The 25255-nt window shown below is 40.2% G+C and overlaps 1 protein-coding gene across 1 annotated transcript; it reads right to left on the bottom strand.

Moving 5' to 3' along the window:
- Window positions 1-726: 726 nt before the first annotated feature.
- NELFA (negative elongation factor complex member A) lies at window positions 727-24739 on the bottom strand. Its single transcript, XM_042053208.1, has 11 exons — window positions 24037-24739; window positions 16719-16890; window positions 15433-15594; window positions 14432-14521; window positions 12485-12615; window positions 12247-12316; window positions 11334-11422; window positions 10071-10182; window positions 7630-7886; window positions 6527-6626; window positions 727-5035 (listed from the first exon to the last, which is right to left on the bottom strand). Exons 1-11 carry the CDS (start codon window positions 24286-24288, stop codon window positions 4851-4853), a joined length of 1620 nt encoding a protein of 539 aa, XP_041909142.1. The 5' UTR covers window positions 24289-24739; the 3' UTR covers window positions 727-4850.
- Window positions 24740-25255: the final 516 nt, after the last annotated feature.

Genomic DNA, 25255 nt, shown 5'->3' with positions numbered 1-25255 from the left:
CAACCTGACACAGAAAAGAAAAACTTCAGACTATGTCTGGCACCACCCCAGCACAGGCATGTGGAACAGAGCCATTTCACATAGCTGCACATAAGGAAACTGGGATAAGGCCAGCCACACATCTCCACATAACACTGTAAGACAAACCTTCATGCTTATCACAGAACCAGACCCTAGGAACAGTACATGAGCATGAAAACAATTTCTGAACACCCACAACAAACCCCACCCAAAAAAACCACCAATCCCAAACCAAAACACACCCACCTTCTGCTGCACTCAAACTGCGAGAAGCCACCATTGCTCCAGTTCGGAAAAAGGCAGTGCTGTAGAACAACAGGGTTTATTCCACACTTCCGCACCTCATCCACAGAACCTGTGCATGGCAGATCCTCCTCATACCATCAGATCTTGGCTGTGCCTCGAGTGCTTCCGCATGTGCACACCCACACACTGCACCCAGGGCTCACCAGCTTGCAGTGAACCCACCCGGAGAGCAAGAGCAGGTATTTCAGTAAATCTACTCAAAAATATCCTAAACCAGCAAAACCAGCACTTGTCAGCTTTGAAATGCCAACTCTGAAATGTACCTACAGAAACAATGCCACAAATATGAAAAAAATACACATTATCAGGCAATTTGGCTGTTTGGTCTCAGGCTGGTGGTACAACAACTCAACTGTTAGTACAATGAACAACTTGATTATTAAGAAGAGTATCAGTCCATTTCCTTAGAAAATCTAAATTTTTTATTATACATACTGTATTACACTGAAAATACGTACCCAAAGACAGAATATTTTGAATTTACATCTGTACAAAAAACCCCAACCAAACAAAAACCAATAGAAAACATACGGGCTATGCTATAGATGTGACATTTTACAAAATGACAGTTTTTGTTAAAGGCACCAGATTCCCAGAGGGCTCTGGCTTAACATTTCTTAGTCTTTTTTTTTCCAGTCAGATCTTACAATGAAAATGTGATTCACTCTTAAACCGTGTAATGTCAAAGTCTCAAGATTCTTTTATCTAGACAAGTGGTCTGCACTTTGACACAATTTAGTGAGAGAAGTGACCAATTCCACATAAAAATGTCAAGCAACTACCAAAGGCTCCTCCCCACTGCATCCAGCATCCTATGGTATTGAACTGAAAGACTAAATGGCAAAGCCACCACTGAAAATCAGGTTAACCACAAAATACCAGCCCAGTACTAGAGTGCTAACTGTACTAAGCCTAGACTGGTTTGTATGGAGATAACTACAAAGCATTAGAGTTGCAAAAGAATGAACAGAAAGATGGAATCTGTGATCAGAAGTCTTGCTCAGCATCCTTGTTGGGCTCCCTTTCTTAATTACACTCATTTCACTCTTTCTGGTCCTCACAGCGCACACAAAAGAAAATGGAGCCTTCAGAAACCCAGCACTTCACTATAGGGCAAGTTGTTGAAGAAGCCTGGGTAAGATGAATGTGCTCTTTCTCCCCTGAAAACAAAGTTTGGACAGGAAAGGGGAAAACACAAGCCGCTTTCATTGCTTCTTTCTCCAGTATTTCATACTCAAATCAAAGAGGCTAATTCATATCATGCCTAGGCTTGCACAGACAGGGGCTTCTCTACAAGCAAGGGCAAGAGAGACTGGGACATCCTCCTTGATGAGGTGCAGTTCAAGCCCAAAGTTCTAAAGTTTGGGCGTGCTATTTCCTAAAACTTCATGCTTGGATAGAGGGATGAGGAAAGGACAAAACCAAAGCTTTAAGAAAACCCTGAATTACTTCTCTGGTCAAATCAGTACATCTGCAAGTCACTCTAGAGTAAAAAAATGTTTTTGTTTAACCTTACAGCACACACTGAGCCTCACTGAATAGCTTCACATCCACATGACTGAGTATTCAAGACAAAAAATGTCAAGTTCCAGGGCCAGAATTTGTTTTGTATGTAACAACTCCAATATATTGGAATTTCAATATTGAAACTGCCCTTTCTGATTTGTCTGGCATCATTCCTACTTTCAGAACACAGATTTGATGGTTTCATTTGCTGAACCAAAGAACTCCATGTAGTTTTACTTCTTACTTTATCATTTTAACAATGTTGCAGAAACTTCCCTTTCTTTAGGCATTTAAGAAACACTTTCTAGATACACAGATCAAGTTGAAGTAATGCTCTGGTATTGAGGGTCATAGAGTGACTTTAAAAAATAATTTACTTTTGCAGTGTTAAATTGTCTCATCCTAACGAGTCAACGGAATTAAAAATATACTATAGCTCTATTTAAAATTTCCATTTATTGCATATGACTGACTTTAGACAAAAAGGCCTGGAGACCAACTGCATTATGCAGCAATTACAAATAGCAGCATGGTTAAGCTTCCTACATACTACTGCACTCAAACGACTCCACTGGATTCTAGAAGGGCTTCTTAAGAGCAGACGGACAGCTATTTCCACCCCACAGCACAGGTCTGAAATGCAGACTTTTGTGGACCCAGAAAGTTTAGTGAGGGACCACCATTAATCTCAAGCAAGACAAAAGAGCCACCACACAGCAGCTCCTGACCACGACTGAATTGCACAGGTCTTGCATCAACAGTTTACAATGACAGAACGCCCCTCAAGCCAGCCAATTTTCTAAATGCTCCTTAACAACTGTATCTGATACTTGTAGCTCATCTAGCAAGCACGAACAATTGAGACAGAAGTATCATACATGTTTACAGAAAACTGGTCATCACAAGGAAACTTTAAGATCTGAACGCAGACAACAAAAGGAATGTCACTTTTCTTTAAACCTTTCTTCTAAAAGATGAATACTTTCATATGCTATTGTTAGCCCTCATTGTGTAACGCTCTAAAATCAAATAAGTTATAACCATAACACATTCTACTGAACTTCTAAAAACTAAAACTCACTACCCATCCTCACTTGTCAAGCTGTTTTCTAGCTGTTTATAAAGAAAAGTTGCAACCAAAATTACAGTCTATGTTGTTTCTGAAATGGGTAATTCTGGGGAGGACAGCCCCAATGTGACAGTAATATGTAACTTTCGCACTAAAACATGCACAACACTCTGTAATGGCAGCAGTTACCAACAAATAACCTGCCCATTACAGAGCTAGAACATTCTGTATATTTGCTTAAATAAACTTAAGAAATCTACGCTTTTGGTCACATCTTAAAACACTGCAGAATACAGGGTTGGTTTTTTTTTAATAATATTTATATTTGCCCTGTCCTGTTGGGTAGTTTGATTGAAAAACTAAGGTTAAAATGCAATAAAAATTCCCCAATAAAAAAAGACTCTAATCAAACATCTAAATGTCTTTATTAGGATACAAGTGTACTAGGGGATTTGGTCTGCTTTCTTTTCAGAAAAAAGAAAAAAAAAAAAAAAAGGAAGCCTCATTTCATCCTAAAAGTTGCACTTCAACATGAACCTTTAAGTCAGCCAAGGTACCTCCTCAACACATCACCACTCTGCTACTCATCTTTGTATTTCTTCCTTCTAAGCAGCATTCCCAACCAAGCACAGCTGCACACTCAAGTACTGGCAGAAACCAGACACTGAATCCAAGACTCCTTCAAATGATGAAGCCAAGTCTCCCAAGAAGGAATCCTGACTTATGTACATAAATCCTCTCAGTAAATGCCAGCTTTGTTTGTACTATTAAAGCCAGATTACACCAGTGGTATGAACAGAGTTATAAAGAAAAATGTGCTTCTACTAGCAGAGGACAAGTACAAGGCACATTTATACACCAGTATAATTGTGGCCACATTAGCAATTATACTGATAAAACTATACTGGTAAGAACCACAGCTACAGTCATTCAAAACTTTTTGGGTCAGGGCTCGGCAATCAAACACATTATGACTGCTCAACCAAACATAGATTAACAGCGCCTCAAGACAACAGAACTACTTCTTCTCAGATACATGTCCAACCATTTCTAGGGCCATTTTTAAATTGAGCTCCCATTGGTCTTGTGATGTAGTTGTTTCCCTTCCTCCAGGTAAGTTATGCTGGGCAAAGGGCTTGCTATGCAAGAGCCATAGACCAACTTCTACCCCAAGACTCCTATGGCAAGAAACTGCCACTTCAGCAGCGACAAGCCACCATTACTTTTATGATTTTGATGGGTTTTTTCTTCAGAAAGTTATGATACTCAGTTTCCATCTACCTCAAATAATGCCAAATATAGATTAACTCATGCTGGGCATGTACACTGACAATATAGCGAGTTAACAAAGCTGCTCAATCTCATCCTATGACCCAAGCATAAATAAGCTAAACATACAGTGGGTACCTTTAGGCACTGACATCTACCATCTGCAATAGTTATACTGCAGCTGAAATATAAAATTATGACGCACCGATCTGTGGTGCTTCAGATATCCATTCTTATGATAGAACTCATGTTGCCAAAGAAAATGTTTTTATAATAAAGATCTGTGCCCTCAGTTAACAGCAAACCGTGAATGACTGTGCAGTAGTCTTCTCTTCTTGTACTTAGCAGTAAACTGCTCTCATCTGTAACCTTTCAGATGTGATCTCCTTTTTCAGGATCTTGAACTGTAGGAAAACAAAAACACACCAACAACTTCCCCCCCCAAGATCATCTTTCCCTCTCCCAAGACTAATAAAAAAAAAACAAACAAACAAACAAAAAGTGAGTTTGACACCATCATCTTCTGTGTTCACCGAGCTCAGTTTGGTTGCAGAGCACAGCTTCTACTCTGGAGGGTAATAAGACATGTACACATGAATGCCATTTTGTACAGTTGACATACTCTATGAGCTGGTTGACTCTAAGCTTGATTTGGTCCAGTCTGCTGCTGCTGCATCTCTTAGGAAACATTAGTTATGGGTTTGTACTTCTTGAATCTGGTCCATTCACCAGTAGCATAGTTCATTTCAAAGACTGTGTCAACCAACATAGTGGTGCTGCCCGTGCCATCTGCCTTTGGTAAATCTTCTGTATGTTCACTAAGCTTAATTTGGATGATGTCACCTTGCTCTTGGCAAGGATTCTCTGCAGAAACAAGGAGAGAAACACGTTATACATTTCAACAATGTATTGAACAAGGTAGGGGTTTTTATGCTTAGAAAAATAACCCCAAAACCACAAATAACAACCTCAGACCCAAAGCTGAGTAAAGCACATAGCCCAAGATCTTCTCTGCATCCACACTCCTGAGACCATGCTTTAAAGATAACAAAACCAGACCCCAAAAGATGAAGCTCAAGGCTAAAGTAATTGGAAGAACAATAAAAGAAGTAGTAAAGCCGCCAGTGTCATTTCTCTCTGCCTCAGAGTCAGAAGAGAAGCTTATATTTAAAAGGGAGTTAGTAAACTTGAACTACCACTTCCTTTACTTGGGATACATTTTGTAGTTAAATGCCTCAACAATTTTTAGCTGTTAAAGAAGCCCAAAGAGCTTCATTGAAACCACTAGTCCCAGACTCAGTTCCATGCCAGTAGAAGTATTAAATGTTACATTTCAAGGTACTGATATTCAAGAATATCAGTTGGCAGTTATTCATCCAACCTTCAGAAGGTGCTGACATTATTACTGAAGGAATTTATATTAATATATACTTTACTATATATGTGTATGTGAATCTGTATCACATACACACTTCCAAAATAGTATTTTACCTTGTGTTAGAAAAAGCTGTCCATGTAGATATTAAAGTACAGCCCCCTACTGCAATTTGAAGTAGCATCTAGTACTAAAAGCACGGTCATTAATGCAAGATGTACCAAACTTAAAGCTCAGGGATCACCACAGTAACTCTGCTCTGGTCATCCTCACTAGTGTATTGTGTTAATCCAAATGCATGAGCCACATTTAGGCTGCAGGACTCTGGTGATAAGAGCCCCAAATACCAAATTAGAAATCAGAGCTAGTGCAGATGATGGGAGTTCACTTAAGGACTCTTTAGCCCCTTCTCATCTTACATCTGATAATCTTCTAGGTAAAACAGCTTTGGTCTATCAAGGCCAATACATAACAGGATCTGGCTATGAGACAGCTTATCTCCCCATGATTCACAGCACCAGTAGTTATCTAAAGTCTGAGATAACAGCTGCCAGTTTCTAAAGCAGGGAATTAGCAAAGAGGTTCTGTACTACCCGACTTGTACATAAACTTGCCACAACAGAATTTACATTCATTGGTCCTCTAGGCAGAGCCGTAGTACTCAACCAGTCTGTTCACTGCTGACCAGCTGCCTTGTTTCTCTTCAACCCTAAGCCATGATTCTACAATGAGGTCAGTTATACTGTGGTCCACAGCTGTTCCGACAGACCAGTTGACTTACTGGAAATGGACCCTAAAGACCCGTTTCCAGGTAGTTAGAACTATAATTCATACTATGTGGAGTCCAGAGTAAAACAAAAAGAGTCCAGCACTTACAGACAAAGCTAAAGCAAAGCACTCTCACATGCACATTTAGAAATGCTAGGCTGTATTTCAGATTTGTGTATTCAGAAGTAAGCTAAATTAGTATCAATACATGCCTCTGGATCCTGCCATGAATCCAAGTATAAGAGCCTTTTCTGGCCTTGTAACTTTGTTTGCAGTCTTGAACATTTCCTGTGCAGCATACATTTGCTCCCTCTGTAACAGATACAAAAAATGTCAATTCCAGTGGAGAAAAACCCTGCCAACAGGGACCACATTAATACCCACAGATGGGCATAAAAGAATAAGGTGAAAGTTTGTAGGACCTACAGAAAGTTAACAAAAAAGGCATCTTAATTTCAAGCCTTCCCCTCTGTAATACTTACACCTAACACATCAGTGACAACTGAATTCTGAAAAGTCAAAATAAAAAACCTCCACCTTCAAATAGGTACAGAAACACATGAGAAGCTTAATGTTTATGTTATCAACTTTGTGTCCTTTATAACATTAGGAAAAGAAGAAAAAAATCCAGTGCTTTCTCTACAGTCCAACAAACCCAGGCTTGCAATAATTTCAGAGGATTTTTTTGCCTTTAATAAATGCAGTAGAGATACTGAAAAGAAATCACCCAGCTTGTTAAACTTCAGATCTTGCAACCCAGGCTTACAGATGTGCTTAGCAAAGTCTTCAGATCAGCTGCATCTTGAATTGAACTTCAAGCATGCACATAATACATACCAAAGTACCAGGAATAAGAAGCTTCAGCATATATCCCCACTCTCAGGCTTTGGAAAATGTGTAATGGGGGGATGACGTAGATCGGAAATAAAATCTTTTACCTTAAAATAATTTATTGATATATTTTCTCCTACTACAGCAATGTTAGGACAATTTTAAGCAATTTATATTATGTGCAATTGGCTGGGCAACTTCTGCTGGAAATACACTTTTCTCCTAAAATTCTTTCTAAAGAGCAACACATTATTTTACATAACAAATGGCATTAAATAATGACATTTTACTGCAACATTAACATTGCACAACTAAAAATCTTGTGATTAACAGCAATACTAAACCACAAAGTGTTTTTGTAACCTTCGGTTATAAAAAATCAGCCTCAAACACTCCATGATCCAAAGGCCAAGAAATGCCAACATATAAATGAGATCCAATCCACATCAAAATCATCAGTTAAAAAGAGCCTGTTTTAACTTACTGTAAGAGAGAGGCTTTTCTTCGGTGGTGGCTGTTGCTGAGTCTGGGGGGCCACTTGTGGTGCCTGTGCCGCAGGAGAGATGGCAGGAGGTGTGGTGGGTGTTAGGGGTGAGGTAGGTGTAGCTGCAGGGGGATTAGAGTTACTGTTGTACATGGGTGTTCTTTGTTTGAACTGTGCAGGGAGAGTTGTAGTTGCATTTGGAGCTGCAGGCTCTTCAGTCTGTCTGTTGGTCTGCAAGGCCTCTCGTGCAGAACCAGCTGCAAAAACCAGTCAGGATAATTAAAAACATTATAATCCACAAAAGGGATTAGCATCACCAGTGGTCTTTAAAGAAAACTAAAATCTCTGATGATTCATTTTAGCACAATTCAATATGCCATCTAAGAGCCATATGAAAAAGTTGAGCTAATGCTCTTTCCACTCAATCATTTTTAGAAATAATTAGACAACAGAGTAACTAGCTGTCCAGTATGGGTTGCACTATATTTACCATGAAATTTGATGTTTAATGGACATGAGATTAATCAAATTGAAACTGCTTTATTTACTTTTTAGCTTATACTGCTGTAACAACTGTACTCTGATCCTACCAGGATTGTTGCTGTACTATCACATAGAAGCAAGTTCAAAAAGATTTCATCAGTTTTTACCTAATGTAGCAGCAGCTTTCAAAGGAAGTGGCAATTAAGTAACAGATACTGAAAATACAAATACACTTCAACAGATGTCAGAATTAAATGTAATCTTCATAAATCACTCATTATTTAAACACTAGCTGCTAGAAGTTAAAACCCCACAACTTTGACAGGGCTTAACTCTGTTCTCTCTCAAAGTTGATCCATTCACCTGCACTAAGGAAGCTATAGTATTCCCACTTTGCTGCAGCTGGAGGCAACTTAGGAAATAACAGCAGCATGACCATGCAAGTTACCATCTGTCCCGCCAGTGGTAATTACCCAGTGGACATTATGTTTTTTTGCAGCTCTTAGACACAGGCACAGCTGCTTAAGCACCCGTCACAAACCTCATGAGATTTAAGCTGACCTGTTTACACTGTGTTAGCAGCAGACTAAAGGCAGATATGGATGAGAGCTACACTGATACCCTTCAGACCAGATTTTAAGAAATGAGACGTCTATGGTTCTCCACCTTGGCACAGGAATGGCAATGGTTTTAGCAATATTGATATTTTTCAGTAGATGTGGAACATTTGAGAGGATAAACATTTGCAACTATTAGTTATTCCTTAATTTTGTACAAGTTTCATTACTGGCTTTATCTCTTGTCAGAATAACTGACTTTCATAAAGTAACGTCTTAATTATGCAACCTCAGATTATATGAGGCCCAATCTGTGGATATTCTGTGCGCATCTTATATCAAGGAAACAGTTTTATGTTCCTAGTCCATAAGAAAAGCTAAATACTCCATACTCTTAAAGGAAAGAATAAAGAATTTTAAACTAGACTTTTCCTGCTGTTGAACACAATGCCACCAATCTGGAAAACAGTACTATAGCTGCTGACACACTTATGTGTTCTTGGCTGCATTCCTTCTGGAGATGCCAATTTTCTGCCAGAGAGAGATGTGCATGGACCTTCAGAGAGATTCTGAACTGTTTTGAGGCCAAGTGAAATGACTGGGTTTTGCATATGTAATTTTCCATAGTGCCCAAAATGCCACACCTCAGAAGCAAAAGTAAAAATAATGTATTAAACTGAAATGTCGGTTCTCTGTTAACAAACAGATCTGGTCATGAATCTGGTCACACACATCTGTTAGCACAAACTGACACATCCCTTTGAAGACTTCACACAGAACAGGGAAGGAAAAATAAAATTAAGTGGGTCAAAATAAAAGTGTAGGAAATAAGGACTTGTAAAAACTATTTTTTACTACTGGCAATTTTCTAGAATTGAAAATAACATAGCACTTTTCAAAATATGCAGGAGTCCTGCTATTATCTTTGTTATACAAACGTAAAAGAAAAACGGATGGCTTAATCCCAAACTGTGTGAAAGGTAATATGCATTTTCCTCTAGAAATAAAACTGACTTCTGAAAGCAACTGTTTTGTATGTGCTAGCATGTGTGTGCATGGAATATATACTCCAGACTTATACTGATTACTCTTTGGGGATTATAAAAGCCGGATTTTCTATTACTGTGTAAGAAAAAACAAATCAGGAAATTATTTTGCTTATTTGACTTAACTAGAAGTCACTCTAAAATTTAGAGCCAACAATTATTTTCTTTACTTAGGTTAAATGACATGTCTGGTTACCCCAAACCCAAAGGCTGGAGTCTTGCAATGGATTTTACATCGCTAAGGTGGAGTTTCACTCGAGTTGAGGGACAGGTTTGTAAATAAAAGAGCAGCCAGACAGTAAAACTGTACAGGGTTGGAGGTATCAGGTCCCAAGAGCAAAGAAGCGGCTGTTACCTGGCTGTGTTTCAGAGCTTGGGATGTATGAGGAAGACGGCACCACACTGGGGGTAGCAGGTAAATAACTTGTAGAAGGTAGTGCAGGCTCATTGTTCAACGAGCCAAGTTTCTACAGAACAGAAAAGAAAGTATTAAAGCCACACTGCAAGCATTCATGGGCTGTTTCTGCATTTTAAATACAACTTCAACATTAGTTTTACTAAGATACTCCTTTTGGGAAACTTAATTGCAGACTCCTCTGTTAGGAGTCCTACCTAACAATCTGTTCAACACTAACTTTCTACTTCAAACATTAGAAATTTGTGCAGATGGCCCTCTATGAAGTAATTACACTCTAGGATTAAGTGAACAAGCAGAGAAAACATGCTCTCCACCATTAGCAAGCAGAACCTGTGTTCATCCATGGGCATAAGGTCTACTAGGATATCATCCACAAGAACACAAAGGCCTCTAGGACTCAGGGAAGCAGAAGGCAGCAGTAACAGCACAGGTAAAAACTCTGTTCCCACTGAAACAGGCAGTCAACACCAACATGACTGATGCCATCCAGGCTGATAAGGCTACAGAAAAAACCTAATTTTGTATTTAATTATACATGACACCGAGTACACAGCATAAAGACAGCAGCATGATTGAAGATTTCTCTGCCTGATCCAGTCTTGTAAACATAACGGGGTGAGAGAGGAAAGAAGTTTTGAGGGGAATAAGTCTAACAGACAAATAATTTAAGGTAGCTCTACAATATAAAATAGGGACATTCTGTAAAATGTGGAACTCGCTAAAAGAAAGATTCTCTTAGCACTGCAGAAAGAGAGGCAATAACCTTCACTCCTGACTCTGGCCTACCATGTTCTGCCCATATGTTGGCCTTGGAGTGTCACACATGCCCAACAGACAGTTTCTTACTCAAAACCAAGGGCAGGACGTAACATTCTTGTAGAAGCGACGTCCTGACTAACAAAACAAAGCTGCACCACGTTTTCTAATATACTGTATCTGAAACAGGAAGAAAAAAGCCTACACACGACTTGCCCTCCCCTCTCCCTGACTGAACGACTTCTAGCAACTGGTTTGCTTTTTTGTTGGAGAAAATATAATGGATATTTGAAAAAAATATGTAAAAATTTTTAAATAAAGAGACGTTTCAACAAGTGAGTAAAATACCATTGCAGTGTTTAAGTGGTTTAGAATAGCACATGTCAAGACTATTTTTTTTTTTGACTGGTTGGTTTTTGTTTGATCAATTTTGCTTGGTTTTACCTGTGTAGATACAAGGCCAGCAGCATAATCTGGGGTAGCATTTTCTACTACTGTTTCTTCTTTGGCTTGCTTTTCCACAACTTCTGTATCTATTGCACGAAAATGGAAGTGAGTCCAAAATTTTTTTCTGAAATACTGAATATACTTTTTAAACAAAGGTATAAAACCACATTTCTCAAAGTCTGCTAAAACATGCTTGAAGAGGTATATGCTGAAATAGATACAGTAAACTCCAAACACAGTTTTGTAATGAACCCAATAATGAACGGAACCACAATGTACACGATACAGTAACTGAGTAATTTGGTATTAGGAAGCATGAAAGCCCAAGCAACATTTTAATTGCAATTATGGTTTTGTTCTGAGGTGTTATTTTTTTTTGTAACTAATACAAAAAAGTTGTTTTGGGAAAAATATGCTGCACAGTGTATCTTCTTGATATGGTTAAGAAGGGCACTACCCTGTCACTTGCCTTAGAAGCAGTATATCAGATACTATTCACTTGCTAAGATCTCTGGGTCAGAATTTTGGAGAGTGCTATAACGTTTTTCAACATTACTTTCAATTAATTTACTTGGCCATACAGCCAGCAGAAGTGAGCATATCAAAATAACCCAGAAAAATTCCACTACCAAAGCCAGTCACACCTGTGGGCTGCCCAAAGCACAACTGATTAGTTCAATCCTTTCACATGACTGAGGTATATTACCTAGGCACAAGGCAATGAGTAGGAACATTGAGACAAGTGAAAATCCTCCCTTAAAACCTATTTGGGTTGGTTGGTATCATCCCCTTATTTCTTAAAGTTTAGCTCTGGCTAAGCTTTAGCAAATTAAGAACAAAATGGTACTACAAATCTTGATCCTATTTGCAGGTGTACTGATAGCCTTTGTAAGTAGAATGCTGTACCAACCTAATGTCTTTCTTCTTCTCTTTGCTTCACGGCCAGCACCTACCATATCCAGCTCAGAAATATCTAGAAGCTAAAAAGAAAGACCACATAGAACTTACTAACCATTGCTAAATGTATGTAGTTTATCTCTAAATATCATCCTCAATTTCTTTTCCTTTAATATATTGATTCAAATCAGCAGCAGAAATTCACTTTAGGTGAGAGAAGAACTGAGCAGAAAAACAAGGAGTGCACCTACCTTTACTCCTCTTTCTTTGCGCAAAGGTGTTCTTGAAGGAGGAATAGGAGTTCTATTTCCAGAAGGACTAAATACACTGGGTGCGGAAGTACTCCTGAACGGAGCTTGTTTTGGTATTCCTTTGAGTGGTGCTTAGGGAAGAGCAAAGAAAGCAACAACTGAAATATGTGTTTAATTGGTTATGAAAAATGCTTTAAAACGAGGTCTTCAGCTCTTCCCCTTCTTAACACACACACTACTTCCCCTTTAAATTAAAATGTTTATAATGTCGAATTGTCTATAACACTACATGTCCCTCAAAGGTCAGACTGGGTTTTACCCTTCAAAAAAGGAGTAAGAACCAATCTCTGACCAGTGCTTGCAACCCCATTCTACGTGAAGTAATCAAACAGGTGCACTGCTAACAAAATCTACTTTTCCTACACACACAGATGCTTTCCTTACTTGTAAAAAATAAACTCTGAACATGTAACAGTATAGGACATAAATGTTTTGAATCAAATTATTGGCAAAGTTGCCCTCTGAGTTTCACAATCTAGTTACTTGGTAAAACTGTATATAACCAAAATTCTTAGCCAAGCTGCAGGGCTAAGGGCTTGTGATCTACTGCAAAGGTAAGTTACTGCCTCACACAGGGGTTTGAAATTCTAGAGCTGCTGCTTGCACAAGGAGGAGGACTCAATTTCGGTCTATAGTGCAAACAGAACACCTGCTCAATACTCAGTAGCATCAGCCACACCTGTAAGCATCTGCTTCCCCCAACTCTATGCTGCTGCCCTTCTACCTCACACTTAAATGCTACCACTAAACACAGCAATCTCTTAACTATTAAAAGATTAGGGACACATATACAGATCTATCAGGTCTTTGAGCCTCCTGACAATCTCATCATGCCCTGTAAGGTGAAGATAAACACAGAACTTCAGTTTGAGGTTAGAGACTCTGTATCCCTCTACATGTTGTACTGAAAATGTTTTCACCACAGGACAATCCTCTGACCCATGTGACTACATTTCAGCAGAGCAAACCTCACCTGGTCCTCAACTCCTGTTTCTAGAGGCCAACTGGCTCTCAAGGCCAGGTCTAAAAACTGGCTTTAGTAATTCAACAGCTACACAAAATACCAAGAACTAACAGTCCTTTTCTATAATGGAACAATTTTTAGTTCAAATTACAACTAAACTTTTCACAATTTTTGCATGAACATGAGGCCAAACTTCAGCCCTCAAGGCTACACCTTAAACAGCACTGACAAAATACTTCACAGCTTCCAGCCACAAAATCAAGAAATCATTCAAATGTTCACACTGGTGGCCAGGAAAGTTATACCTGTGCAGTGACTTAAGAGTATGTAACTAATTTTGAACACTCTTCTCACTCCTTATTTGAAAAATTCAAGCAGTTCAGGAACTTCAACAAACAGCTGAAATGTATTAATTCAAAGCTGAAGGATCATTCTACAGGTTTGCCATGTAGAATTCACTGCTCAGCCTTGACTGCAGAGAACACACAGTCCCCCTTTTCTTTCTTCAGACAGAATTATACAAATACAAGATAGTTTCAGTCTACTTCACAGCATTTCAAAGAGCACAGCATACTAGTGTGATCCACTCTGCTCTGTTTTGGAGCAACAGGGCTTAGTCAGGAGTTATTCCTGGAGAGATGCAAATTAAATTCCTGTCAAAGTCTATAGGCATGATCTAGCTGCATACAGTTTAGAAGCATGGCAGATACACTTGCCATTTAAAAAACCCCACACGCTGTTGTTCCTTCTGACAAGACATGTCAGAAATATTTAAGTATCAGGAGAGAGGGAGGCAGAAAGGGAAAAATCCTTTGCTTCAAAAAAGAATTAAGCTGGTAATTTTTAACAGATGGTAATTTTTTTCTTCATCAAGGCCATTTTATCAGGTTTTCTTTCTGAGAACTGATGAAAGTGAGCCATACTTGTTGTATCTATCTTCTTGACCAGTCCCCTGCCTTTGGCATGGAAAGGCACTCCTGCAGTCTTCTTGAGCTGTTGTGCAGTTTCTGTTGCTAAAAGGAAGAAGGGCTTTAGTTATTACAGAACCTCTGCTAAAAATATATAACACATTGCTTCTTATACAAAATGTTACTAATTAATACATAAAGAGATAGGAATAGCAACAAAAAAAGAATTGTATTTTAATTAAAACCCAGGTCATTTACGTGAAGTAAGCACAGTATTTGGAGAAAATGCAAATTCAATATGACTATGCAATGGACAAGGTGGCCTAAACTAAAAGAAATTACCAGAACAGGCAATTCACTCAACAGAATTTTAAATAATTTTAAAAAGTTATACGACACATCATAAAAAGTTACAAATCTTGTATTTAACCAGACCAACTCAAGTTACATGCAAGAAAGCAGCAAGCTGCTCCAACAGAACAGCAGCTGCAGTAAACTATTTTAAGATCACTTAGTTCAACCAGCTACCAATACATACATGTGCACATATGCTGCCTTTTGTTAAGAGAAACCCTCTTGGTTTTTACACCCTATACAACCATACTGAGTGAAAGAAAGCATTAATTAGCAGCTCTTGCTCCCTGCTCCAAAAGCACAAGCCAAAATAAAACTACGTTCTCATTTTACTTTTGTTTCAGGAACTTCAACCAAAGCTGTCCCTCAGAAGTCCTCCCAACTGACTGTTAAATATACCCATGAGAGGACCTATCTGTGCTTTATAAAGCTACAGCTCTTTGTATGCCTTGAAATCTGAACAGCATTTAAATCAAGATTAGCATTTTAATGCAATCCTGGCTGGAATGACTTGCACCTGCTCTTCCACACATCAGTCCATCCTCATCCAGGAAAGCTCTTGTAACAGGAAATTTTAATGTATATCACCATACTGGAGAATAAGACTGAATATAACTCTTCCTTTCACCATTTAATTTGTACACAATCTTAATACTACTTACACTTTTGCAAGAGTTCAGCTCTAAGAGTGGCACTTTTAGGTTTCCTTTTCAGCTGGAAATGTTTCACTGGGGGAGTAAGTGGCCCAGCTAGTGTTGTCAAGGCATTTTTGTTTAAGTACTGGCATTCCAACGGCAACATAGCTGAAGTTTCACATTCACTTACTGCATAAAGAGTTAACACAGTATGGGTATTAGCACCTCTTCGACAGCTAATGACAAAACATTTTACAACTGGACTGTATAGGTGGTTTTAAATTTTAGATTACTTGTATAAACACCAAGAGTAATTTAGTTCCAATTATTACACAATATATAACCAGTTATTAGTATGTTTGTTTTTCATATTAGCTTCATAAAAGCTTCCATTTTAATTTTACCTAGTCAAATTATAGGTATCTTAAATATGCTAATATTGTCAAAGAAAGATAAAAATTATTGAATTCTCAGATTCCTTAAAAATTATACATGAAAACCAAACTACTGAATGAAAATCCAAATCACAAGTGCAGACAGACAAACGATCATTTGTGTATAGGAAGAAAACAAAGTGTTACCACCTCCAAGTCATTTAATTATTGTTCTGCTGCAATCCCAGCCCTGAGATCATGTCTGTCCATGGATGCCCGAGGGCTTTTTCTAGACAATGTGCTAAAATAAACCCAGTGAAGTAGTAGTTTTGCATCACCATTTACTGTTTGAAACAGCAACTGTGCAAGTGACTGACCCTGTATTTTTAGCTGCTGGGCAATCTGTATCTACTTGACCATCAGCAGCACAGCTCTTCCTGAGATCAGTCTCCCTCCAGCACCTATCACCTGCTGCCCAGACACTTCCAGCAGAGGCAGCCCCTGCCCAGGACAGTGGTGGTGTTTACACACATACACACTCACAAGGCTGTCCACACAAGACAGAACTTGCTGCATCTTTGGTACCACAAAAGTGAGAAAAGCAACATAGAAAAAACCTCTACTGATTAAGATGCAGCACAGCCTGTCTCTCAGACTAATGAATCCATACCAACTTTTGTGCTGCCCTTCACACTCTGGGCAATAACTGACATTAAGTTCTGATGATACATGAAAAGATAATTTAAGAAGCTACTGTTCCTCAAATACCAGTTCCCAGTCCAGTAACACGCAAGTCATGAACTGTGGTAGTTCAGACACAAGACAGTGCTTGTTCTGGTACCTCTACTGTTAAGATAGCAAGGCTGCCTGTGAAATGACAGGTTATTCCTGAAAAAAGGCACCACATTCCTGCAATTTTCACCAACAGAAAAGGCTTACCTTTCTCTCTAAGCTCTCCTAAAATATCTTGAACATTGGGATTCTGTTCTTCAAGATCAAGGTTAAGGGAGCCAGTATCTGGAAAGGATTTTAAAATATCAGCTACCATTAAGACCCAGGGGTCTGAATCCAAGGTAGCGAGCTGGATAATTTCAGTCAGTGCCCCTTTCATCTAACAAAAAAAGAAAAAGAAAATGAACCAATTGGAAACAGTTTTAAACAGGTTATAGTTGGATTTATTTTAAAAAGACACAAACATGCACAATGTTTTACTACTGGGGGAGGGAAGAGGGAGACTGTTTCCACAAAGTTATACATTAACTCTAGAATCAAGCAAAGAATGAACCAAGGTAATCTTTTTATACTGCTTTCAGTCAATCTAACCCAAGTTTGTTTTGAGCTTTTGGCAGCTCAAAGCTTTGTTTAGCACTGGGCATTTTTACTAAAAGCAGCAGCCAAGTTTTTACATTACTGTCTCCTTATGTTCTACACTCATACTCCCTGTGGACCCACACCTTCTATTCAGTGATAGGACTATGCAACTAGAATACAAGTTACTTAGAACAGGCATCTAAATGAAGATGTGCCCCTTGCCAGCCTACAGCATAATTAAGCAGACAGATTATATCTGCATCATAATTAAGTCTTCAAAATATTACTTAAGCTTAAGCCAAAATAACCTAATCAATACTGTATTGTTTGACAAAAGTCAGGTATTACAGAAGTAAACACAGCCCTCTAACATGCCACAAGTAACAAGAGTTTTCATCTACCCAAAGCTTCTACAGTCAGAAAAAAAGTTATTTTTCTAGTTGGAAAAATGCAAAATAATGCATGAAATGAATTTCAAAAGTTTCATTGTAACAGTATTTTTTTTAATTACCGACCAACATATCTGTTGGCATTAAGAAATGAAAACCAAGGTGACTGCAGTCAGGGGTTTACACAGTGAATCTCTTAAATTAGTTGTTTACTTCATTCACAAGTAAGTTTAAACCCCCAAGGACTGAACAGTTGCTTTTTTTCTAAATAAATTTTCATGTAAGCAAGAACAGCATTAGCTTCAGAGAACTAAGATGTTTGAAATATTCTGTGTCTAAAACGCCACAAAACACAATAGTAAAATTACACAAAGTAGTTTGCCATACTCTATCTGCATTGTATTAATGCTGAAAAATGTACAAGCAAGTATAAGGAAATACATGAATTTTGATTTTTCACAACCCATTGTGGCACAAATAGCTTAGTTACAGCCATCGTGTTTCTGAACATGGGAAGACAAGCAAGAGACTCATCTTTGCCTTTATGCTGCATTTCTTTTCCTTTATTTAAAGCACTCATATTAAAAGGTTTAATAAAATAAGCTTACTCTATGCATACAACTCTAAATAAAAGAAATAAAAGTTAAATTTCTGCTCCCCATTTCTCTCCCATCTACTTTTAAAGCTCAGAGGCAAGCAAACATTGACATTTCTCAAGTCCTTTCATCCACATGTTATTGCCCTCTCAGTTTGGAAGGGTTTACAAGTCCACTACAGAGCCAGTTTGTCCTTTACCCCCTGCAAGTTTTAGGGCTCACACATTATGTGCCAGTGAAACAAACTGCATCAGTCCATCTGACCCAAAACGAGCATCTCTCTAGCTTTAAGCTCTACCAGCTCCCTGGTGTGACTGACTGCAGTCACACGAACACCAGAAGCACAAAGAGGAGAGCAAGAAGAAGACACTACACGAGCCAGTTCCCATCTTCAGCAGTGCCACTGATTTGCTTTAGATTAAACTGAGCACACAACCAGGAGCACACACTGGTTAATGTGCTGCCAAATTTAACCAACGCTTACCCAGCGGAAAGAATTGATTTCTGAGGTTCTAGTCTTTGCTGTTCTCCATTGCTCATTTCTTCCTCAGTAAACATAACCCCACCAGAACCTCCACACACTTGTCAATCTCTCTATTCTAACCCTAAACTCCTTAACAAAGTAATTTCTACAGTGGAAGAGGATGACTGTGAACCCTATCAAAGCCAAGTCTTTTGTTCTCTTATCTGTCCTTAAGGAATCAAGGTACTGATTGACACGAAACACCTGGAAACCTAAAACATCCTAGAAGAGCTGATGAATTAATAGCTTTTACAAGCTTTTCTATGGACACCACTAATGCAGGTAAGTGTACAGAATAGAATTTCCTTCATCAAAGCAAAGTCAGGCAATAGCTAGAGGAAAAATGTCTCTTACATCCTCACAATTTACCCTTCATATCTATTTCACAAAATTCTTATTTGTACCAAAAATTCACAGAGCTACATGCCTATACTATTTAAGTTCCTGTACAGCTTTTGTCTGGGCATGTTGCATCCTCACTGCTCTTAGGGCTAAAGTTCAGGCAGCCTATTTATGCCACGACCCACTGCTTTACAGGTCTTTGGTTCCTTCAAGAAAGGAGCTAAGAAACAATTTGTTTGCCTAGCACTCAGCAAATAACACTATCACAAGGCCTCATGACAGAAAGAACATGGTGGAAGAACAGTCACTATCACACACAGGGAAGCAAAGCACACTAACAAGTACTGTGAGCTAACCAGAGACCTTGCCTGAATATGGCTTTGCATTTAAAAAGCCCGGATTCAAGTTTGACTCAGGTTTGTCTTCAAATGGCAATTTAAACACATGTTCCCGCTTCACTGTTCAACTGGCAGCTGAAAAGAAACATTTCATTTATGGCTTGAGAATGCATGAAATGCAACTCAATAGGGAATTCTACATGCAGTTTTCCTGTTACTTTACAGGGCACAGCCATAATCCCAAACTCTTAATTGTCTAAGATTGCAACACTGGGTCAGTAAGACTCCCACCAGCTCCAACCAGCATCTTGTTAAGCATGAATGTCAAGATCTGATGTAACATGTTCCAGTGTCTTTCTCATCTAAAACTTAAGATCCTTAAGTATTTTTCTCAGCCTGCTAGCACATAAGAAAAAGCACAGGCCACAGCTAGAAACATCTAGCAAGTAGGGATCAGGCAGGACAGGAAGAGTCTGGGGACAAAGGGAGATTATAATGGCTGTGCGGGAAGGACTAACAGGACTGTGGGGACGTATAAAAAAAAGGAAGTGTTACTAGGACCACACAACATGACAGCTTCAAGATAACTACTTGCAAAGAATTCCCATTTATTTGCTTTATATTCTGCCTAAATTAATATGTGTGACAATACTTTTAGACAACTGCATCAACAGTTGGCTAATAAACCAAATGAAGCTTTAATCTCTCAGAGCTATAGAAGAGATGATATTTAATAGGTATCCACATTATCATTATAGAGCATTTTCATTAAACTAAAAGCACTGGATTGAAAACACAGTATTAATATTTACATAATACAAACCCAGGATGGGTCAATACCACTACTGTATGTGGTTTGCATTTTAATAATGAAAAAGAGCTGAAGTGGTCAAGAAAAATATTGGATTAAAATATACTACTTTTACATCACAGAATAATTGTGAACTTTAAGCGCAGGCCAGAAAGGTGCACAACAGCCAGTGTGTTCTCAATACAGAGGAAAATGCAAGTGTCATGTCCCTTCTTACTCCTTTGTACCCATACTCCACAATTCCCACTTCCATGCATAGATGACTCCTGGTGCACACAAACCAGTACAAAGAACCAGTTTTGATTTCCGCTCTCTTGCGGCTACTGTAATAAACAGGCAAGTCCCTGCTGGGATAGGGATCTTCCTCTCAAGATAATTCAGAGAGCACAGAAGCACAGTCCTTGCTCCAGACTTGGTTGTAACATCTCAGTCTAACCCTGAACAAATAAATTACACATTGGCATAAAAAGAAAGCTTGCACTTGTCATTGTGAATCAGGTTAACAAGAATATAATATGCAAAATAAACAGAAAAAACCGTTCTGCCAAATTCATAACTGAAACTCTGGTCAGCACTACACTGAACTTTAGGCATCATTTCACATAAGTGCAATTATCTAGAAAAAATTTAGCAGATGAAAAGCCGTAAGATTCAAGAGTTTGCAAGTTCTGCCCAGAGAATTACAGTGGGAAAGGAATTTTTGGTAACTGCCTACAAAACACAAAATTAAAATGAGAGCCAATTATTCTTATTAGTCAGCAGGAACAAACATGTAGTAATGAGGTTCACAGCATGATAAAAAATTAGATTTTTACTTGTCCCACAAGAGTATTATGAGGATTAACTCACTTATATCTATATAATATTTGGAGTTTTGAATGAAAACAGTATGCAAATTGAAAGATATTACATATGAGGATAAAACCACTTAAGTGAAGGACTGAGCTTTCAAGAGAACTCATTGAAGATTCACTTGTCTAGACTGAAGCTTTCACAGAGATTTAGAAAGGACCAGGAGCAATTAAATCCCTTCTAAACCAAATACCACCAGTTTCCTTGATTCCCACACTGCTTGTTACTCAAATGTCTGCTCCCAAACGGCTTCCGTGTTATTCTAAGCTTTAATGAAAATGCTACTATACAGAAAACAGAAAAAAAATATTTTGAAGAGAAAATAACTCAGTTGAATCTGTTATCTAGAGAGGGGACTATCTTTTAACATGTAACATATCCTATAGCTGCTATCGAGATTCCCAAAGCTTTACAAAGCTGATGCAATGTGTTTTCCAATACAATTAAAGCTTCCAAATGCCAGCTCGGTGCTTCTCGCACATGATCGATACAGACTGGCACACGGCATAGGAAAGACATCTGACTTTCCAAAGAGACTAATTAAGCACTCTCATAGTTAAGTTTAATAATTTTCAGGCATGGGAGTGATTTCCAAAGGACAAATTCACTTCCAGGCAGCTACAGGTACTCTGTCCTGGCAGGAAGGCACCACCCCCAGCACCCCCCAACACAAAAGCAGAGGCTGCTACAGAGATGTGCACAGCACAGCCATTCTGGACACAGACATATTTATCTGTTTTCTGGATATTGTGTGCAAGATACTCCATGCCAATTAAAATATTGAAACTCTTGACAGTAACTTAGGTGACAAATCTGCACAAATAAAACTATCTTAGCCAACTAACCACAAATTATGAGCATCTGATAAGACAACAGCCCTTTCTGTCAGCAATTTGGTTACATCAGCTATTTTTACCATCTATTGAAGCAAGTCTATAATGATAATAGTAGGCCTACTAGCAATGCTAAGGGCTTCTGCCTCAGGAGTTTTTCTATTTTAAATCTTTTTTTTAAGGTACTCCACACAGTTTAAGGGGGAGAAAAAAAAATCTCATGTTCCTGAAATAATTAAAGATGCTAAGGGTAGATTTCAATCAAGCATCATCAGTTTACAATGAAAAGATTAAACTTACGATTGAATTCATGAACTCTACTAAACTGAAAAATCCCACAATATTTTGTTACAGCCGTAACAAGAGCTTTACATTTGGAACACAACTGATAACTTTAAGGATACACTAAAAGGCACACTGACTGACTTGCTTTTCTCTACATACAGTTTATCTCCACGGCTAACAAAAGCACAGATCCAGGAAAGCTGCTGGCTGCCATCTTCCTTGGGTTTGGTTTGAAACATTTTTACCCACCCAGTGAACACTCTTGAAGCATTTTAACAAATTATTTCGGTTTGCTTAAATGCTGCTCCTTCTAAGAGTTACCATGAGTGCTATTTATGAAAGTCCCTGAGCTTTTTGAAGCTCTTTTCAATCTAAAAACACCACGGATTTTTCTAAACACTGCAATACTAATTTCTTCCAGGCTACTTGGATTTTCACACTAAGTTCAGAAGAATTCTGCAAACTCAACAAGTTCACATGAGCTTCCATCCCCCTTTCTGGCCTTGATTATTTCATTTATCTAAAACATGACCCCATTTATCACACACAAGGATGACAGCTTGTTCACTGGACAGGCACTAAACATGAATATCATATTTTAAAAATTAGCATAAACGTGCTGAACAAGTTTTTTGGGTTTTTTTTAAGTGACACCAGTGTAACACAGTGAAGAATCATACAGATGCATGTGGCAAGACAAACACTGACATATACTAAATTATTGCTTAAAGGTGATGCTTGCCCATTTTCAGACTAGAACTGCACAAAAGCTGAGCATACAATAATCCAAGTTACATACCACACCCTGCCTGGTATATATGTATATTAAACCTAAGCAGCAGCTGTGTCTTAGCCAAGAAAGAAACTGGTGAAAGCACAGCTGAGGATACTCTACACAGGAAGGTGAAATCTAACTACACACCACTTCCATAATTGTTACCAGGAAACACTACTTTACATGATGGAACTAGGAGAGGAATTCCTCCAGTCTGGCTGAAGAAATTTAAGATTTCCAAACATTCTCCAGCTATTGCCCCAAACATCTGTAGCTGCCCACTGGTAAGAATAAACCAGGTACAGATGAGGTATAGTCCAGGGCCAAGTGAAAAAGCTTGCAGAGCCAGCTCAGACTCGAGCCAGCCACTTTATTAGCTGGGGTAGGACGGCAGAGGAAAGCACCAGGTGTTCCCAGAAAGGTAAAGAAAGGCAAACAAAAACCACAGCAATTTTCCTCACTCAAGACCTGTCTGCAGGAGGGTGGGGAAAAGCACTGCTCAGTGCAGACCCCAGATCTTCCACTCCCAAAGTTTCAGCACTTGCTGCTGTCCTTCCTAAAGCCGAGATGCTCGACTTGTGACACCTACAGAGCTGCCAGTACTAAGGAAGGAGTGGAGGAAACCGAGCACACACACGACAGCTCCTGAACGATCCTGCCTCTGTCTTAGCCATTGATCAACCACTGACTCAGAAAAGCCCTCTTCCGAAAAGGCACCCAAAACACAGCCCTACAACGAGTCCTTGTGGGCCACACAATGGGTTTCACGTCCAAACTGCTTTCAAAAGGCCAGTGCCAGCCAGGGAATCCCCGAAGAGCAGGAAGAGGAGGAGCAGCGGCAAAGCTCCCACTCCACTCACTCCCTTATCACGGGGAATCTCGGCGCTTTTCCTCACACCGAGGACCGAGTCCTCCTAGTTGGGAGACCTTCTTTCCTTATTCCTCCCCGTCCAAGGAAGGCTGCGAGGGAGAGGTGGGGACCAGCCCCATCACACGCCCCTGGCCTGAGGGGCTGCGGCCGCTCGGCTTCGCCCCGCGAGCAGCTCGGGGTCCCCCCTCCCCGCAGCCTCCGTGTGGAAAGAAAAGGGTGGGGGAGGTGGTGCTGGCACTGCCTCCCCTTCTCCCCTCACGCCATCTCCGACCTCTCCCCCTCACACACACGCGCGTACCCCGCTTCGCTGCGACTCCCCACCGGCTCTCACCTCATCCACCGCCCGGCGGGGCAGGTGCAGCATCCCTAGGAGCAGCTTGAGCTTTACGGCCGAGGAAAGGCCGTGGAAACAGAGGCGGATGTTGTCGATGACCGAGGCCGTGAGCAGTGAGGCAATGCTCGGCGGCGCCCACAGCTCGTCCGTGGAGCCCAGTTTGTTGTGCAGCCACAGGCCGGTGTCGCTTTCCCGCATCGACGCCATCTTGGGAGCGGGGCGAAAAAAGAGGGGATTCTCGACGGGCATTTTATGAAGGCACCTAAAGGGAGGAAGGGAGGGGGTGAGGACCCCTGCGGGTCGCCGTCTTGTTCGTAAGCCAAAATGGCGGCGCCCAATGAGGTTGTGCTTGGGAAGGCGGAGGCTCCGCCGTAACCTAAAATGGCGGCGCCCAGAAGGCGAAATGTAATAAGACGCTTCTCATCTCTCAGCCAAATGCAAAATGGCTCCCGTCACAGCTTTTCATCCGTATTGCAAGATGGCGCCGCCTCACTGTAGAGAAGCTCCTCTGTTAGCCCCAACTCATTGTCCATCACAGTCCGCCGTGACTCCTTCTGGGCAGGAATGGGAGGAGAACCGCGAGCGGGCCGCCGAGCCGCGGCAGGGCTGGGAGGCAGGGCTTCCTCCCCGCGGTGGGTGGGTCCCCTCGCCTCCCGGCGCAGCGCCTGGCGGAGCTCCACGTCTCCTTCCCTCACAGCCCCCATGACCCCGAGGGCGGGTCACCCTTTCTCTCCGCGCCCCTCCTGTCCTGCCGCGGCCGGCCCGTGTTCCCGCCCTGGCGCCAGTGCCCCCTTAAAATGCTTTCCGCCATGGCCGCGCCTCTCTTGGGAGCTGCCCGCCCAGAGCAGCTCGGGCGAGGCGGGGAGCCCCGGCCGAGGTGCTGCCTCTCACAGGGGCCGAGTGTCTCCTCCATGATTTTTCCCGGAGATTGGTGTGTTGCGTGCTTCAGCCGTGTAGGAGGTTACCTCGGTGTCCGTAGCACAGGGAGTAGGCACTCAGCAACCCGCAGCGCATAGATTTGTGTTCCCTAGCGATTCGGCTCTTTGTTATTTAAATATGAAAAATTAATCAATTGCCTAAATCCCGGAAGATTCAGCAGGTTTTCAAGTGCAGCATAAACGGTTCATTTTAGCGCGTCTCTGGTTGAAATTAAAGTACAGGAATTGTAGAGGTGCAGAGCAGATTCTGTTGGTCTCTTTCTCCTAAGTTTTTGAAT

Source organism: Corvus kubaryi, unplaced genomic scaffold, assembly GCF_017639235.1.
Source record: "Corvus kubaryi isolate FWS band 111438036 unplaced genomic scaffold, C.kubaryi_AGA036_p1.0 split1-131, whole genome shotgun sequence".
In the NCBI taxonomy this organism is placed as follows: domain Eukaryota; kingdom Metazoa; phylum Chordata; class Aves; order Passeriformes; family Corvidae; genus Corvus; species Corvus kubaryi.
This window is presented reverse-complemented; position numbering and strand designations above follow the sequence as displayed.

What these genes read in the sequence shown, in the direction of transcription:
- NELFA (XM_042053208.1), bottom strand. Translation starts at nt 24,288, where the DNA reads ATGCCCGTCGAGAATCCCCTCTTTTTTCGCCCCGCTCCCAAGATGGCG. An exon ending in CCCGCCGGGCGGTGGATGAG is followed by an intron (nt 16,891 to 24,036) that starts GTGAGAGCCGGT and finishes TTTTTTTGTTAG; the next exon opens with ATGAAAGGGGCACTGACTGA. An exon ending in AGGAGAGCTTAGAGAGAAAG is followed by an intron (nt 15,595 to 16,718) that starts GTAAGCCTTTTC and finishes CTCTTTATGCAG; the next exon opens with TAAGTGAATGTGAAACTTCA.